The sequence below is a fragment of the Trachemys scripta genome, chromosome 5 (assembly GCF_013100865.1).
Source record: "Trachemys scripta elegans isolate TJP31775 chromosome 5, CAS_Tse_1.0, whole genome shotgun sequence".
Taxonomy (NCBI): Eukaryota; Metazoa; Chordata; order Testudines; family Emydidae; genus Trachemys; species Trachemys scripta.
Genome location: NC_048302.1, coordinates 109,296,433 through 109,313,237, shown reverse-complemented (window position 1 = coordinate 109,313,237; position 16,805 = coordinate 109,296,433). Strand labels below are relative to the sequence as shown.

At 35.4% G+C, this 16,805-nt stretch overlaps 1 protein-coding gene across 6 annotated transcripts in view; it reads right to left on the bottom strand.

The window, feature by feature from the left end:
* Positions 1 to 16,805, bottom strand: part of LCORL (ligand dependent nuclear receptor corepressor like) — a 167,416-nt gene that overhangs the window by 15,505 nt on the left and 135,106 nt on the right. For 4 of the 6 annotated variants that reach the window (XM_034772414.1, XM_034772415.1, XM_034772417.1 and 1 more), the window contains one exon: positions 7,857 to 12,742. The exons of the other annotated variants lie outside the window; for them this stretch is intronic. In XM_034772414.1, the coding sequence (XP_034628305.1) occupies positions 7,857 to 12,742 (4,886 nt within the window). The remainder of the gene's footprint in view (positions 1 to 7,856; positions 12,743 to 16,805) is intronic. 6 annotated transcript variants of the gene reach the window in all.

Below are 16,805 nucleotides of genomic sequence, written 5' to 3'. Positions count from 1 at the left end.
GAATAGGTCATAAGGGACCCTTGTGATCATCTAGTCTCACTTCCTGTATAACACAAACTATAGAACTTCCTCAAAATAATTCCTAGAGCTGATATTTTAAAAATACATCAGTCTATTTTAAATGGTCAATGATGGAGAATCTACCACAACTCTTTGTAAACTGTTCCAATGGTTAACAACCCTTGCTGTCAAAAATTTATGCCTTATTTCCAGTTTGAATTTGTGTAGCCTCAACTTTCAGCCACTGGATCATGTTATAACAATGTTAATTGTCTTGTTGATTTGTTTCCTTAATCTGATCTTCATCTGCAGTATTCCAAGAAAAGGGATCTGCCTTTTTAAAATAGTCCATTGGAAATTCCCTAAGTAGGTCGAGACTTCCTTCTTGGATTTATTTTAGTCTGTTCAAATGTTTAACTTTGGTTCTAGATGTAATCTTACGCCACTGCCACCTGTTCTTGTTTAAAACTCCTAAAAACATTTTCATAGCCAGATAATAAACCTTACATGCCACTGATGACAAATATGAGATTTCATTGCCAGATTTCATATATAAGCACACCATTATTTCAATACAGGCAGTCATTCCAAATCACAACGGGCCCAATACTGTAAGATGCTACAGTGTGTTGAAGGTGCTCAGTTCCCACTGAAGGCAAACATGTAGGCCCTGATCCTACAATGCATAGCACACATGCAGACTGCTGGCTCCTGGGTGAAGCCCCACTGAAGTCTAAGGGGCTTCATGTGAATGCAGCAGTTCATATGTGAGTGCTACTCATGGCAGGAAAAGGGCCTTGATTACAATTTCAGGGCACTCAGCTTCTTTATATTCCATATTAGCCAAGAAAAAAGGCTTACCAAATGAAACTGCAGTACTTCAAAATGTTGCCACTATCTTAATTGCATGAAATCACTGCCCAGTTATACAGTTTAAGTGGAGAAATGAAAAAAACAATCACATAAAAATCAAATACAATGTAAGAAAACAATCAAATCTTTACCTGTGATACAACCACCACCTTGGATAGGTTCATATGCATTAGCTGCAATGTTGCCATGTGAATGTTGCAAACATTGCAGAGCAATTTTGTTAAAAAGTTTCCATTAGAATGTTTACAAAAAAAATATTTGTACTGGTCTTAAATTTTGTTTAAGCTTAGTCTAGATCAGAGGCTCTCAACTGTTTTCAAACAACATTCAACCTTTGGTTTTTTTTTTCTTGAATTTTTTCAGGAGATACTGGGCAAATTGCTTAAATCAAAATGTAAGTCACATGGCACTAAAAACCCCCAACTCTTATCTTTCCCTTTGAGTGGCACTGTGACTCCATGCATCAGGTCACAAGTCTGTTCACTCACATTTTGTCAGGCCACCTCTCCATCATGCCAGCAGGGAAGGGGCTTCATTGTTACAACTCCCAGTTCTGGAAAGGGGCCTGGGGAGGGGGAGAGAGGCTGGTCCTCCCCTCACTGTGCCCTTGTCGAGTTCAGGTTCTCAAAAGTGAGAGTTAATAACCCCTCTCCCCCCAATTTAAAAGTTGGGGCAATGGCCCTTTGCCACCCCATCTTCGGTGGCCATGCCCCCCTAGAAAGTTTGATACACCCCCGCACCCCCAAGGGGGGCATGTCACCTGATTGAAAATACATCATCAAGATGTTACCTTTAAGGCACAGTTGTTGGAGTTGGAGGGTCTTGAGGGGCAATATTGCAGGCAATGGTGCTAGGATTTCACCCAATATTTTTGTGATAGGTATTTTAAAGAATAGACAATGCAACAGATTTCTTGGTGGTAGTTAAGGAAATACTGTCTTCTGTGGTCTGTCTCATTTAATTTGTACCTAATATATGTACATTCATTATGTAGCCAAGTTAGTCATGTTTGCATGTGACCCACAGCTTAACTTCTCTCCAAATATTGGCTTAAAAATGTTTAGAAGTCATAATGTTCTACATAAGATTTAAAACACAGATTTCTTGGCTTTATAGACAATACTTACCTGGGAGGCACAATCAGCCTACTGGGTTAAGATCTTAAACCTCTATCTCTTAGTTACTCTGTCCAAAAAATTTGGAGCCCCACTATTTGTTCATCTCACAATCTCAAAGCAAATCTCACTTTACAAACTTTACCTTCTTTATACTGTTGACCTAACTACAGAGAGTTGAGCCGACATGTATAAAACAGGGGCTGTTACCTAAATAAATGAAATATGGGTTGACAACCATAGATCAAAGTTCTATTCCCATTCCTGCTGCAGCTTCCTATTAACTTTTAGGAAGTCACTTTAACACTTTGCTCCTTAGCTACACCATCTAGAAAATGAACCCAACATCTAGGGCATGAATTAGTTTTGATAGTGAATGAAGATAATGAGTAAATTTTATCAGCTCTTTCCTTTCAATTTTGCTATGTAGCCCTGGTCAATTTCTCTGTCATCCTTAAGTTCTTGATCAGCTTACCTGACAGAATCATGTCAAGTTTTCTAACAAAGCAATTTATTTATACAGTAGAACCTCAGAGTTACGAACACCAGAGTTAAAAACTGACCAGTCAACCACACAGCTCATTTGGAACTGCAAGTACACAAACAAGCAGCAGCAGCAGCAGAGACCCCCTTCTCCCCCCAAAAAACAAATACAGTACTGTACTGTGTTAAATATAAAATACTAAAGAATTAAAGGGAAAGCAGCATTTTTTCCCTGCATAGTAAAGGTTCAAAGCTGTATTAAGTCAATGTTCAGTTATAAACTTTCAAAGGAATAACCATGTTTTGTTCAGTTACCACCAGCCTCCATTCCCGAGGTGTTCATAACTCTGAGGTTCTACTGTACATTTATTTTTACTAGCCCTGCCCTTGAAAAACACCTCTTAGAAATTCAGGAAGGTAAAAAGATCTAACCTGGCAGATCTATTTGATGATTACTTATCAATCATTTTCAAATTAGTCATGTATCTGGATCAAGAGCCAACAAAACTCTGGCTGAGTTTGAAAGATGTAGAATGAGACAAATTACAAGAATATCAAAGCTTTGGAAACAAAGTGAAAAGTTTACACAGGCATGAGAGGAGTTATTTTTTGCATAGTTTATATAACTAATGACACAATTCAGCAAGCTCCTGTGCACATGCTTCAAAGTACTGTTCTGAATAGGGATGCTTTCCTGAATTAGGGCCTAGAAATGTGGAAGTCTCTGTGTCTTGCCTCTATAGCTATGTTTAGAAAACAGAATGTAGTACTTTACAGTAATAGAAATTGAGCCGCACTACAACAAGAAAAATACTTCTCTGTCTTCATTATGGTTTATGTCAGCAAAAATTCTTCTTTCAACAGTTTCCTTGCATTTCACTGTTACAGTCAAACTTCAGTATATATAATTTTAAACCATGGCTGGTTAAAAAAATACAGTACTTACTTGCATTTCATTTCTTATAAAATAATATTTTACACAGATCTACACTCATAGTTTAACGATTCTCCAATTAATAGATTTGGGAGCATTCTCAAAAGCCCAATTGAGCAAATCACTTAAGCCCACGAATAGTCCTGTTGACTTCAATTGAATTACTCAAATATTTATAGTTTAAACACATGCTTAAATGCTTTGGTGAATTGGGGCTCAGGTGATTTTAAATAAATTTCTTCTCTAGAGCACCATCTAAAAAGCATTATCAGTTCATTAAAGGAGCATGAAAAACCTAACAGTAATTCTCTCAAAATTTTAGCTGAAGGAGAAGATGAGTGTGAATCTGTCTGTAGTACCATATTTGGAAATCAAATGTTAGTATACCAGTTAAAGAAAAGGTATTAAGACAATCCTAAAAGAAAAATAGAAATAAAAATAAGATTTAAAATGATCAATGAATGTTGTGAGTGTAAATTATATACAAAGAATGAAAAAACAAGACACCAAAATATAAAGAGATCCTAGCAGACAAAATAAGTGGAAGTATTCAGAGTTTAGCCTCTTTATTTAAAAGAACTATTGTAGTCCAGATAAGCCAAATTTAACATGGTGCCTCGCCAGTGACACTCAGCCCCTGGGTCTCTGCAGTGAGAGGATAAGCAACAGCCTAACTGTTGCTAATGATGCAATAATTGTCCAAGAAAAAACCTGCAATTTAACGCACAGGCGTGCACACGCGCACACACAACACACAGGATTTATTACATATATATTTGTAATGCTAGCAAAATTTTGCCCTTGACATTTTCACTTTAAGAAACACGCATTTAATTGAAAGTAGTTATTAATTTTAATAACTGTTATATACAATTTTATTTTAACTTGTTACATTCTTTTATGTCTCTCTGTGATTCTGTTCAATGATAAAATAGCTCCTGGACTGATAACAGTTGGGTGCCAATGGCTTAGGTAATTATAGTTTATGAAATGAGCTACACAAGTTTGCTCTGAATATCTACAGGTGGAAATATCCTGAGGCCATCTACTTCATTAGTATTCCTCTGATGAGCTTCCAGAGGGAATTCTTACAAGAGAAAGATGTAATTACCATTTCAGCAGATTATTTTGCACTTAATGTGACCTTATATACACTAGACGCATATGCCTCACTTGTTTCACACCTAGAGCATAGAATAAGCCTCTCCATGTGTTAAAAAGCTGAACGCACTCTCTAAGATTTTATTTTATTTATTTGTCATTAGCTCTTTGGAGCAGGGATTATATCTTCCAATGTGCTTGTAAAATGCCTAGCACAATGGAGTCCAGATGTTAACTGGACTATAGGATCAAAGTAGAAATAGACAGATTTCAATATAGCTTTTAAAATCCAAGAATCTTTCTGGAATGAGAAGGGACGTTTGAGAAAAATCTTGGCTGTTATCCTGATATGTTAATACAGACATTGTTTTAAATTGCAAGGGATTGTACAAAGCAAGAGATGGAAACCAATTAGACTCTTGGAACAATACAGTCCAATTTTCAAACGTGGGGGCCTTAAGCAGGATGTCCAAATCAGTATTTAGAACTGTAAATTCCCATTTTGTCAAAGTGCTGAGCTGAGTGTACCCCATTAAGATATAGACATTTGAAAACAGGGCTTTCAAATCTGAAAATAAATAAATAAAACTACTGGTATTTTTACACATTGCTAGTAAAACCTTTTCAAATACATATGATGGGAGTTGTTCTAAAATCTCCAAGCCCCTGTTGACTCTCTTAGTTGCCAAAATGTGAGGCAGAAATGAAAAAGTTCACAATGGGATGAAGAAAAATGCCCTTGTTGCAAATAATTAGAATTGATCTTTAAAAAAAAAAAAGTTTAACAGAGATTCACAGTACATTGGAACCAAGCCCTCAACATATCCAAATGTGTCATTGAAGCAGACACTTCACAAGCTAATCAAAGTGCCAGAAGCATCATGAAGTTCAAAGTATCTCCCATTTGCCATTTTTTGAACAAAATGTGATATGAGAGTATGATCAGTCCTCTTCTGCAGCCAGATTGAGAATTGATCATAGGGACACTTTCTTTTGAAAAAAAGTGTCTTGACCTGTAAGAATGCAATAGCATCCACTTGTGTATGGTTATACAACTCTCAGAATTGCAACAAAAATTGAAACCACAATTCTTCAATACCAACATCTTGCCCTTCCTCATAGAGGACATCAGATAGTTCCTTCAGGAACACACAAGGTACTTTCCCCTCTCTTCCTCAGTCTGATAGAGAGGTTAATAAAAATTAAAAGAAAAACTTGAAAATGTTGACAAAAATATCCACTTATCTATATAAAAGTATTTATTATACAGAAAACTTTAGCAAGCGATGTAGGTCTTGATACCACTGTAACACCCACATGCAATCCAAAGAATATACACATACATAATGATGCTTCCATATACATGAAGCTTTCAGATGCAGGAAATGTGCCAGTAAACAGTTATGCATGCAAAATTAGAACCTGACCTTGCAGCTGCATTCATTGGGGGGTGCGGGAGGGAGGGGAAGAGAGGAGGGACATGTGGGGGGAAGAGGAGGAGAAGGGAGAGAGGACAGGTTCTGTACCAGTTCAAAAATCCACCAGAATGGATGCAGTTGTAGAATCAGAGTCTTAAACACCAGGTTGAGGCTGACTAAAATTTGCCTCTTTGAGATCAGTGCTTCTTTTGAAGCTGTAAGTGAGCTTTTTTTTGACATCTTTCTATGGATGCCAACAGCCATGGGACAGACACTATGAATAACAGAAAAAAAAAAAAAAAAGAACGTAACAAAAGTCTAAAATGAAATAATGTAACAATATTAAAATAGTGATCAGATTTTCTAAAGATGTCAAACTAAAAAGGAGGAAAGTTATCAGTAGAAATTAGTCTTAAACAGAACTAACATGAGAGTATGTTGCAGATTTTTTTGTAGATTGTTGCAATTAGAAAAAAGTAAACTCAGAAATAAATATAATTTGAATACAAACTTTCTGTATTACAGCAAGAGAGGGTTTAGATATTTTTTCTTTTGAGTGCACTCCAAAATTAATGCACTTGAAGCACACACAGAGAAAAAAAGATAGATAGTATAAATTTAGGTAGAAAATTTACCTTTGCAGAACTAGGAGTACATGAAATGAGCATGACATAAGAAAAACTTTACACAGTTCATATTTTCCTTCTTTATCTTATTTATAATGCAAGAAAGCACAGTTGCTTTCTGTGCTGCATTTTCTAAACAATGTACAACTTCATTCAATGTGTCAGTTTACATCTAAAATTAGATTTTGCCTTTACCCAGGGACAGTTTTCTTAGATATAAAAGACAAGGGAAGAAATATTAGATTTTGCTTCATTGTTTAGAATAATTTAAATTAGTTCTCTTTTCTGGGCTACCTGGACAGATAATCTAATATAATTGTAGGTTAGTAAATGTATCATTTTATTGTAATTATGGACCCTATTGTGGAACCCTTACTATTCTGTTGAGCACTTATTCACCTGAGTAGTCCTATTGAAATCAATAGGACTACTCATGTTAGTAAGGGTTCACAGACATGAATAAGAGTTTGACAATTGACCCCGCATTTTTAACTATATTATGGCCATGATGATGTGAAACCTGCACAATTTTGCCGTATAAAATTCTTACCGTTCTTTCTTACGTACAGATTGCATTTCACAATAGCAATAGAACATTCTAGGGCAAATGCATTTCAGTGTGATTAATCTATGTCTCACTACAAAATCTATCAACATCAACAGAAATCTTTTCATTGATTTCAACTGGCACCAAATCAGGAGCTACCACAGACATTCTAGTAAATAATTTCCCAGAAATACACAATACTACAGGTCATATCTTACTGTTTAATTATGAGTCCTATTATAGATTTGTATTTAAATCAATGTCAAATGAGAAAAAATGAATTTTTTGTTTAACTGAGCTGTAACTATGTATCTCTGTGTAAATGTGTTTTGTAGTTAACGCCTCCCTGACATACCAAGGACTATGCCGTATGGGTGAAATCAATGACAAAACTCCAATTGACTGACTTTAATGGTGTCAGAATTTCACCCAACGTCTTTCTCAGACTATGCTACTAAAAGTAGCTCATTGCTATTTTGACTTGTCATTAAGTGTATCATCAGCCTGGATAGTGTAATATACCTATTGTAAAAGCAGATGGTAAACTTTAATAAAATGATAAAGTATTTTAAAAATTTTAACTGCACTTTCAACACTATACTTTTGGTATTATAAATTGTTGCATTTTATTACTTTTTGAAGACTGAATATTTTTGACCCACACCGTATACATTTTAATGTTTCCAGCTATTCTACTTCTCTTTCAGTTATACTTTAATTTAAAATTAGTATTTTAAAATTAAGGGGGCGGGGACTTACCTAGTTGGTATTTTGAGTAATAATTCGCCATTTGTCCAGTATTGCATGATTGGCTCTTATGCCTTTTTCTTACATTCATATCAGTGGTCTCCCATTGTGGTCTTTTTCTTATGTTTATTTTGTTAAGAACTTCAGAACTAGCAGCAGGGCTCTCATTGTTTATGCATATGCTTGATTTTTTGCTGTCTAATTGGTCATCCAGCATTGCAGTCACTTTGGAAGGATTAGTTCCCTTACATGTCTCCACATCCTTTTCTTTTCCCTTTAATGCATCTTGCCTAGCAGAATAGGACTTTAAAGTACAATGCCTTTTTTCTTCAGTGTAGGTCTCACTGCTTCTACTTTCAACAGCTTCTGGAGCATAAATGATAGTATTTAACTTGAACGATTTATGCTGTTCTATATGATTCAGTTTTCTCAGAAATATTCTACAATCTTTAAAGGTTTTGGCTCTCCGTGTACTTTGACTCATTTTAAGTTGGTTCTGTGATTTTCCAACATTTTTTTGATTATAACTTGTTCCATTTATCTCTGAATGTGATTTAAAAATATTTGTTAAACCAGGATGTGTGCTGAAGTCAGACAATTCTATTGTCTGTGGAAGAAATGCGTCTTTGACTTCAGTTCCAGTTGACAAGATTCTATTGCGAGATTCTAAGATTTCAGTGGGCTGGGTTTTTACTGTACTTTTTCCTTGGTGCGTGGGTACTACATCACTGATTTTCCCACTTGCATTTTTAAAAAACTGGCTTTGGCAGAAAAATCTTAAGTTTCGCCTTTTAGATTTCCAGTCACCTGTTCCATGGTTATACATTTTTTTCACTTGTCTCCACTTGTCATGTTGTAACTTCTTAAATTCAGTTCTTCTTAATCTGGCTAGTGTGAAATTACTTTTCATATTTAAAACTGGAGCCTGGACCATTTTATGCAATATTTGTAATTTCCCAGCTGGTTCTGAAGGAGAGGATAGTGCAAACTTTTTAAAGTGCTTTCTGAAAGGACTAGTATTAAGATCAGATTGTTTACTTCCCATCTTAATCTCTCTAGTACTAATTACTTCCAAAGGATTGCGAGCATTTGCCTTTCTCACTAGAGAGAGGGACTGCGTTTCAGTTGTTTGCATAAACCAAGTACTAAGTTCGTTTATATTACACTTCTTCTGAAAAAGCATTTTTATAGGTGATGCTTCAAGTTCTACAAGGCAGGTGTCTAAAGGTCTTGACACTTTAATGCTACAATCTTGTTCAACATGATTGATTTTTTCATATAAACACTTTTCAAATTCATTTCCACCTACTTGCAACCAGGTATTAGTTATCTGTTCAAATCTATTATTTAGTTCTTCCAACAAGGAGTCATGTGAAGTGGAAGTAGCCCACCACCTGAGAGAAGGATTTGATGAAAAAATGGGATCCAGTGATATTTCATTAACAGACCTAAATTCATTTACCTCAGAACCCTTTTCTTCACTCCCTGAATTTTTAGTTTCTGAGGTATCCTTGGATGCTAGCCTCAGATTTGATTGCATATGTTTTTCCTTTCGATCCTTAGCTTTTTTCAAATGGAGCTTATACGATTTACGTAGCAAGGCACTTCTACAAGTAAATGTGCTAGAAGATGCTAATGAATGTAAGAAATGCAGTGATGGTCTTCTGTCTCTAACAGAATGCCTCAAAGGAATTTCATGTTTTCTTGATTCTGTAGTAGTAATCACAGATGCATCCTTGGTAGTGTCATTCTGAATGCTCTTTATTTCATTCATCTTATTGCACGGTTGATTATTCTTCTCCTGTGATATTTTTTTCCCTAACATATGCTGTTGCTGCAATGGAGGCAGGCAACCGCTAATACTTACTTTTCTTTCCTGAGGTGAAACTCTATTAATAGTCACTGATATGCCAGAGATTTTTACTTTTGCTGGTCTACCAGGCTTTCTAGTGATAGTTAAAGGCTTCTGATTTGGTCGTATGATATTGCTGTAAAGGTGTGGTAACAGTGGATTATTCTTGATAGGTCTAATATACTCATAACCAGACCCAGAGACTTCATTTTCAGTAGCAGAATTCTGTAAGACTTTTACTATTTCTGCAAAACCACTTTCAGTTTCTGTATTTTGCCTCAGTTCACTAGAATCATTTGTAAAATTGGAATCACGTTGTGTAGGCATAGCATTAATTATATTTATATTACCTTCAGAAACATGCCTTTTAGTTCTTCTTGACCTTCCAAAAACAACTGTCACAGTAATATTCTTGTTACTGATAACTTCTTTCATTACCGTTACATCAGATTTGGTGGTTTTCCCAATACTGGTTGGTTCACATCTATGGTCACTATTTTCAGCTGTGTCTATTTTAGGCTTTGGAGGTCGTCCAATAGGTCGCTTAACCTGTTTTACAATCTGAGGCCCTATTTTTTTAGGCCTACCAGGTTTTCTTTTTAAAACAGATTCATTGCCACTACTTGATTTTTCCACAGTTTCTTCACTTTGCTTAAAATAATTTAAGTCAGTTTCATCTGCTGCACAAGTATCTGCAATTGTCTCAGTATTAACAAAATTTGATTCCTCTGTAGTGTCATTTTCATTACAATTATATCCAGAGTCTCCAATGCAGATTTCATGAACAAGATCACTTGTTTTAGATTTTTTTCCTGATATTGTGTCTGGATACTTCTGAAATAAACAAAGATCGGTGTTTGCTGTAGAAGATGCACTGGCAGCAGTTAAAGTATATTTCACTCCTTCACTACTATTAACCTCTGAGACAAACATAAGTTTTATTGGGCTAGAGTAACCTAGGAGAGATGCACTCTCCCCAACTTCAGATCTTGTCTGTACATCCCCATTACTGGAAGTCAATCTGTCTGAATCAGAGGATGAAGATTTCAAAAGGTTGTTACCAAGTCCTTGATCTAGAACTTCTTTGTGTTCTCTTGTTGGCACACAATCTGGTTTGCATGCATGGCTGCATGACAAGTGAGACTGGGGGAGGAAACTCTGTCCTGCACCTCCTTTTTCACCCATGTTAAAATGTAGGCCTCTCCTAGCAGTTTGGTTCATATCACACTCATATGTACTGGATATTTTATAACTATCCAACAGTGGACTTTTAGTCTTTTTGGCTAAGTTTATTGTATCTTCCAAGCGTTCCACAACAACTTGTAGATTTGTGTTCCTTACAATCTTATTTACATCAATAGATCTTTCAGCTTGAAGATTTTTAACTATATTATCTCTTTCCAAATTTTCAGGAGATTTTTTTGCTTTGGAGGATTTTCTACATAAAAAGTCATTTGTTACATATACAGAGTACCATCCAGGAGGCACAATGTTACGTTTGGTTCTGCCCAAGATTCCATTATATTTCCCCTTCAAAGGACTCTTATCAGTCTCTTTTTCAATTGCATAATCTCCTTGTGTTTTTGCAAAGTTAGTCTGATCTGCTAAGGTAACATTGTTTTCTGAAAATGCTACAAAGCTAGAGTTAGTTTCAAAATTATTCAGAGGTAGTCCCATTGATTCTGCTTGACACACTGGCAAAGACATGGATTTAGTTTGACATCTCATACCTAGATTACTGTCAGAATTTTGTAAAGCTTTGTCTTCTAACATGTTATAACTGTCTCCTTTGTTTGCGGACATTTTACCATAATTTTTTGTAGACTTCTTTGCATTTCTCTCTAAAGTTGACTTTTTCCTTATAAAAGTTTCATCAAGACTTGCAAGTTCCCTCTTGATTTGCAAAGACTGTCGTCTAATCAGTGGTGAATCAGGAGAATTGTACATTGCGAATAAAGTTTCCTGACGTTTGCGAAATCTGGTTTGGATAATTTTATTTTCCACTTGTTTATCATGTTGGCTCAGTAACTCCATAAAAGTGTAATCACTTGCCTTAGCATCATGCAAGAGAGATGTTATGAAGTCCCCCAATTTTACATTATCATTTTCTGGTGCCCTGTCACTGTCAGACAATTTTACAAGATTGGTTGTTATATCTGTAGTTTCTATTGATTTTAATTTTTCATTAATACGATCCATTAAATCTTGAAAAATGGCAGAACTTTCACCTTTTTCAAACTTTTCAGAATTTATAACACATTTGCTGCTTTCTTGATCTGTTGACAGCCAAATTTCATTTGAGTAACCAAACCCTTTTCCTTTGCATAGTTTACCTTCATCTTCATACTCTCTATTGCTTCCTTCTGCTGGCAAGAGAGATGGAGGTTGATTAATGGTTATTTCAAATTTGTTGTTGTCTAAAGCTGGAAAATCCATAGGTGATCCTTCCAATGTTTCAATTTCATTATTTTGTGCAGGTGACAATGGAGGAGGTGATGGGCTGCGAGATCTACTAGAACTTTTAATGCTGTTTGACAAATCATTGTCTTCAGTTGAAGAAAAAGATGGATAAGTTGCTGCTGTCACAGAGTACTTGCTGTTACAGTTTTGTAGTTGTCCTGTATAGCACCTATGACGATTACAACTGTTAGCAATCCTTTTATTCACCACTGTCTTAATACATCCAGTAGCTACAGTCTGACATGGCAAACAGTGCAAATCTTTAATACAAACACACAGAGATGGTAAATAAGTGTTTGGATTTTGATTTTGTAAACAGCACCTTTTTGTCAGCATATGTCCATCACAACTACAAAATGGAACATGGTTTTCATCTTCAGTGAGGGAGTTCTGAGTTTCTGAATGGATAATATGAGGTTGCAGGCAACTGCAAAGTGAAGGAACATTTTTGTCTTGGATTAAAAATTTCAAAATAGCCAAAATCTGCTGCCAGTGGTAAGAGCACAAAGATTCCAAAACCTTGTTTAGTGCTGATTTTCCTTTTTCCAATTTAGTTGCTTCCTCTGATTTTGCACCAACTGTTGAACTGAAAACAAAAACAAATCAAAACAAAAAATAAATTACAGTAAAATATGATGTAGGTTACAGTTTTAACTGTTAAATAGAAGACTGAAATCCTGAAAAGCCATGGAAAAAATTATTTCCATTTCCTTTACATAGTTCATTTATCGTATTTGCAAATTTCTTATAGAACTATTTCACTTCAGCTGATGTGTATGTTATATATAGTTGAATATTTCTAGCATGTTAAGTAGGAAAATATCCAGTGAAAAAACATTTTACTTGACAAAGGAAAAACTGTTTGAAATCCAGCATTTCTCAAATACAATAATTAGAATACTATTTATTTCATGGCACCTTTCATCCCAGTATTTCAAATTTCCTTGCACACATTAATGAATTAACCCTCACAACAAACATGTGAGGTAAGTATTATCCCTATTTTACACATGGAAAAATTGAGGCATGGAAAGGGGTAAAATGATTCGTCCACTGTGACTTTGGACACTTGTGGCAGAGCCAGGGACAGAACCCCTCTCTTCTGACTCCAGATTTTGTGCTTTAACCACAAGACTATCCCTCCCTTACTGTGTGTGTTATGCAGCACAGCCCATAAGATGTTCAATATGAACTTAAAAAAATTGTTTAAAAGAACATTAACCTTAGTAGGCCACAGAAATAACTTTAGAAGCCATCACTGCTGTTAATGTTCTTTTAAGATATAGATTCCCTTTCCAGTTTTTAACCACATTAGCATAAATCTGCCACAGGCTTCCATTGTATCTCTCTCTCTCTCTCTCTCTACACACACACATACACATTGTACCTACAAGACAACAAAAAGGAACCCTTGAAATAAATAACTAACAAAGCAAAGAGATTGAATCCCTTTAAATATCAGATTAATTTAAGTGTCTATATCTAAATAAGACTTCAAAACAGCTGTTCTCAGATACTCAACCAAAACAAAATCGGTTATGAAATTCTATCTTCTTAACTACTTGATTTCTCAACACAAATTTATTAAAACTAAAATTACTACTTACCTAATCAATCATTTAAAATGAAAAGCTGAAAATGTTCCATTGTTGAAATTAATACAGACCTTTCTTCAACTAAACACAAAAACCACTGTTGAATAGCAACTACAATAAAATAGTTATCCTCTATAATTCAGAACTTTTACTGGTACCAAGCAAGAGCAGCAAATAATATTAAAATAATTCTGTTTTAGAAAAGTATATATTTTTAAACATATCACCAAACTCTGAACATGACACTAACCATTCACCCTATTTCTCTCACCAATCATTTTCAATATTTAAATCTCCATTTTGGCAAAATTTCATTTTGACTGGTTTTACATTTTACATTTTAATATACCGTGTATATAAATTATTAATTCATTATTCAACAAATGTAAACAAACTAGTATCAAGTCTGAATTATAAAAATTCATAAATTATTTCATTTTTCTTACTAAGATTTGTACATGCATAGTTTTGTATGTATAAATTATTGGCCTAGGTAAGCTTTAATTTGTATGCTATAAAAGCAATCAACTATGCTTCATAATTCCTGGTGATTTTCTTCCTCTCCTGAAACATTTTTATAAAGTTTGAAAGTGTTCAAAGTGAACCATCTAGATGACTTAGAGAATTTTTCACTTGACCAGAGCTCAAAGAGCCGGGAAGTATCTCTTAACATTCTAACTGAATCCTGATGTTATTAGCTGAACTTGTAATTCAAATTCAATTAAATGACATAGAAAGGCAAAATTATTTGCATCTGTCATCTAAAATGAAACTCTACTGTATTGTGGAGCCTGTAATGATATTACCACCACGAGTGAGTTTAGGACCCAATCAGCTAAGCTTATTTTATGTGGAACTCCAATTATGGCAATTATAAAATGTAGAACAACTTATCAGATTTATTGAAATACCAAAAACAAACCAACCAACCAAAAAACAAAAAAACAAACAAAAATACAAAAGTCAAGATTGAAAGCGGAATAGAAAAATTAGATTAAAAATTGACTTCTGTAATCACACTGGATAAATAAATAAAGGTATTTTCTATGTTTTTTTAAATGTAAGAACACATTTTGAAACTTAAAAATAGAAATAAAAATTCTTGAACATAGTAATGACCTTTAACATGTTATTTAATAGTTTGTTCAGTAATATTATATGCTGTAGTTTAAATAAACTACTAGCAAATTACAACTTTGATAAGCACTTAATTCACCATGATTGGTGTGGTAAAAAATACCTACATAAATTGAAGCCTCCAGAGAGGAATCTGTCTTTGTATGCTCTCCACGCATATATATACTTTATAAATTATGGACTATTAGTGTTCTTTATAAGATTACTTTTTTAAACATTTGACTAATCTAAAGAAAATATATGCTCACTAGTGTAAGAAACTTCAGTGTTCCTAAAGGTCTCTCAAAGTTATAGGCCAGGTCTTCTAGGGGCCTCAAAGTTGCCTTGAGCTTGCCACTGAAGGTTTTCCCACTGTGTACAGTAATTTTCAGGTGTGCACTGTCACTACTATTGCTCCTACACCATCCCTTTCCTGGCCATCAGTAGAGTGGGTCTGACATCCCTATACTCCAGTGATCCTTAGCTGTCAGAACAGCCCTATAAAATCATATGCAGCTCATGCTGCTCTAACTTACGCCATGACCCCAGGTTCAGGGGAATGCAAAATGTTAAAAGTTACCTTTGTACCACCCTGCACTAAAGTATGCTGAGCACCACTTGGCTGCTGCTCAGGACATAGGCCTAAAAATCTGTTTAAAACAAAGCATTTACTTTAAAGAGATGCATATAATCCCTCTGTAGAAATGTTCGTATTTGTAAACAAATTCATTCAACTTTCATGTTTTTAATAGCTTTCCAACTACTTTTGTTAAGTATTAAAGAGTTGTGCTTCAGCAAATGATTTCCTCTTTTTTTCTCTTTCATCCTGTTGTGTTGTCATTATACAGAATCTATAGTATCACAGTAATTCCCATGGCAAAAAGTGGCAGTGTCAAACACAGAAGTCCAGGTTACTAGCCCTGTAGAGCCATACATGAATCTTCCCCCTTCCTGTGCGCAACGGTAGCTACAATTGCTGTCTTCACAGAACTCTTCATCTTTCTATGAATTCTGTGGTAGAGGTTCTGTGGGTACAGGGTTCATGCAGAGGGAGGGGATAGAAATGGGGCGGGTTAGGGGCAAGAGGATTAACACATCTTGTCCCCTAAAGTCAAGCCATTCACAGATTATAATAGAACCTTGAACTGCATTATCCTTTCTATTGAAATCCCCTGCTCAGTGCCAGGGGCAGCAATTGCCAAAACTGGCGATTGTCTGTGGGGGTCAAAGTTGGCACAAAGGCATAGGGTCATCACATGGTGACCCACCAAGTTTGAGGATGGGTGTAGTGGCCTATTTTGTATAGAATTAACATATAAAATATCAAGATTGGTTTTCTCTTCCAACCCATGGGAACTATCAAAGAGGAACTATCTAACAAAGATTTTCTCCCTCAGAGTTCCATCCTTAGCTTTTTCTGCCAGAGATGCTTTATAGCATGATTACAGCTTCAATGAAGAAATGAGCAGAAAGGAAACTGGACTTGGGAGGAACAAAAATGTTTTCAAGTAGTCAAAGGGAGAACAAAAAAATTACTGGCCATATAAATTATTTGTATAAATGTTCTCCCTTTTCCTATGCCCCAATGCATATATTTAATAACTAAATATATTGGGTGAAGAAAGTTTAACAAATTAAATGAATAAAGCTTTCTGAACAGATTATTAGTAAAATAAGCACTCAATTTATACAGATCGGTTTGCAGTTGAAAACTGATAAAACAATTTTGTGTTTCTCCTATACTTTAGGGCAGTGTTTCCCAAACTTGGGATGCCGCTTGGCAGGCCAGGCCAGTTTGTTTACCTGCCGCATCCGCAGGTTCAGCCGATCGCGGTTCCGACTGGCCACAGTTCACTGCTCCAGGCCAATGGGAGCTGCAGGCCGGGCCGAGGGGTGTGCCTAATTTATTAGCAAACCATCATATTTTGAGAACCAGTC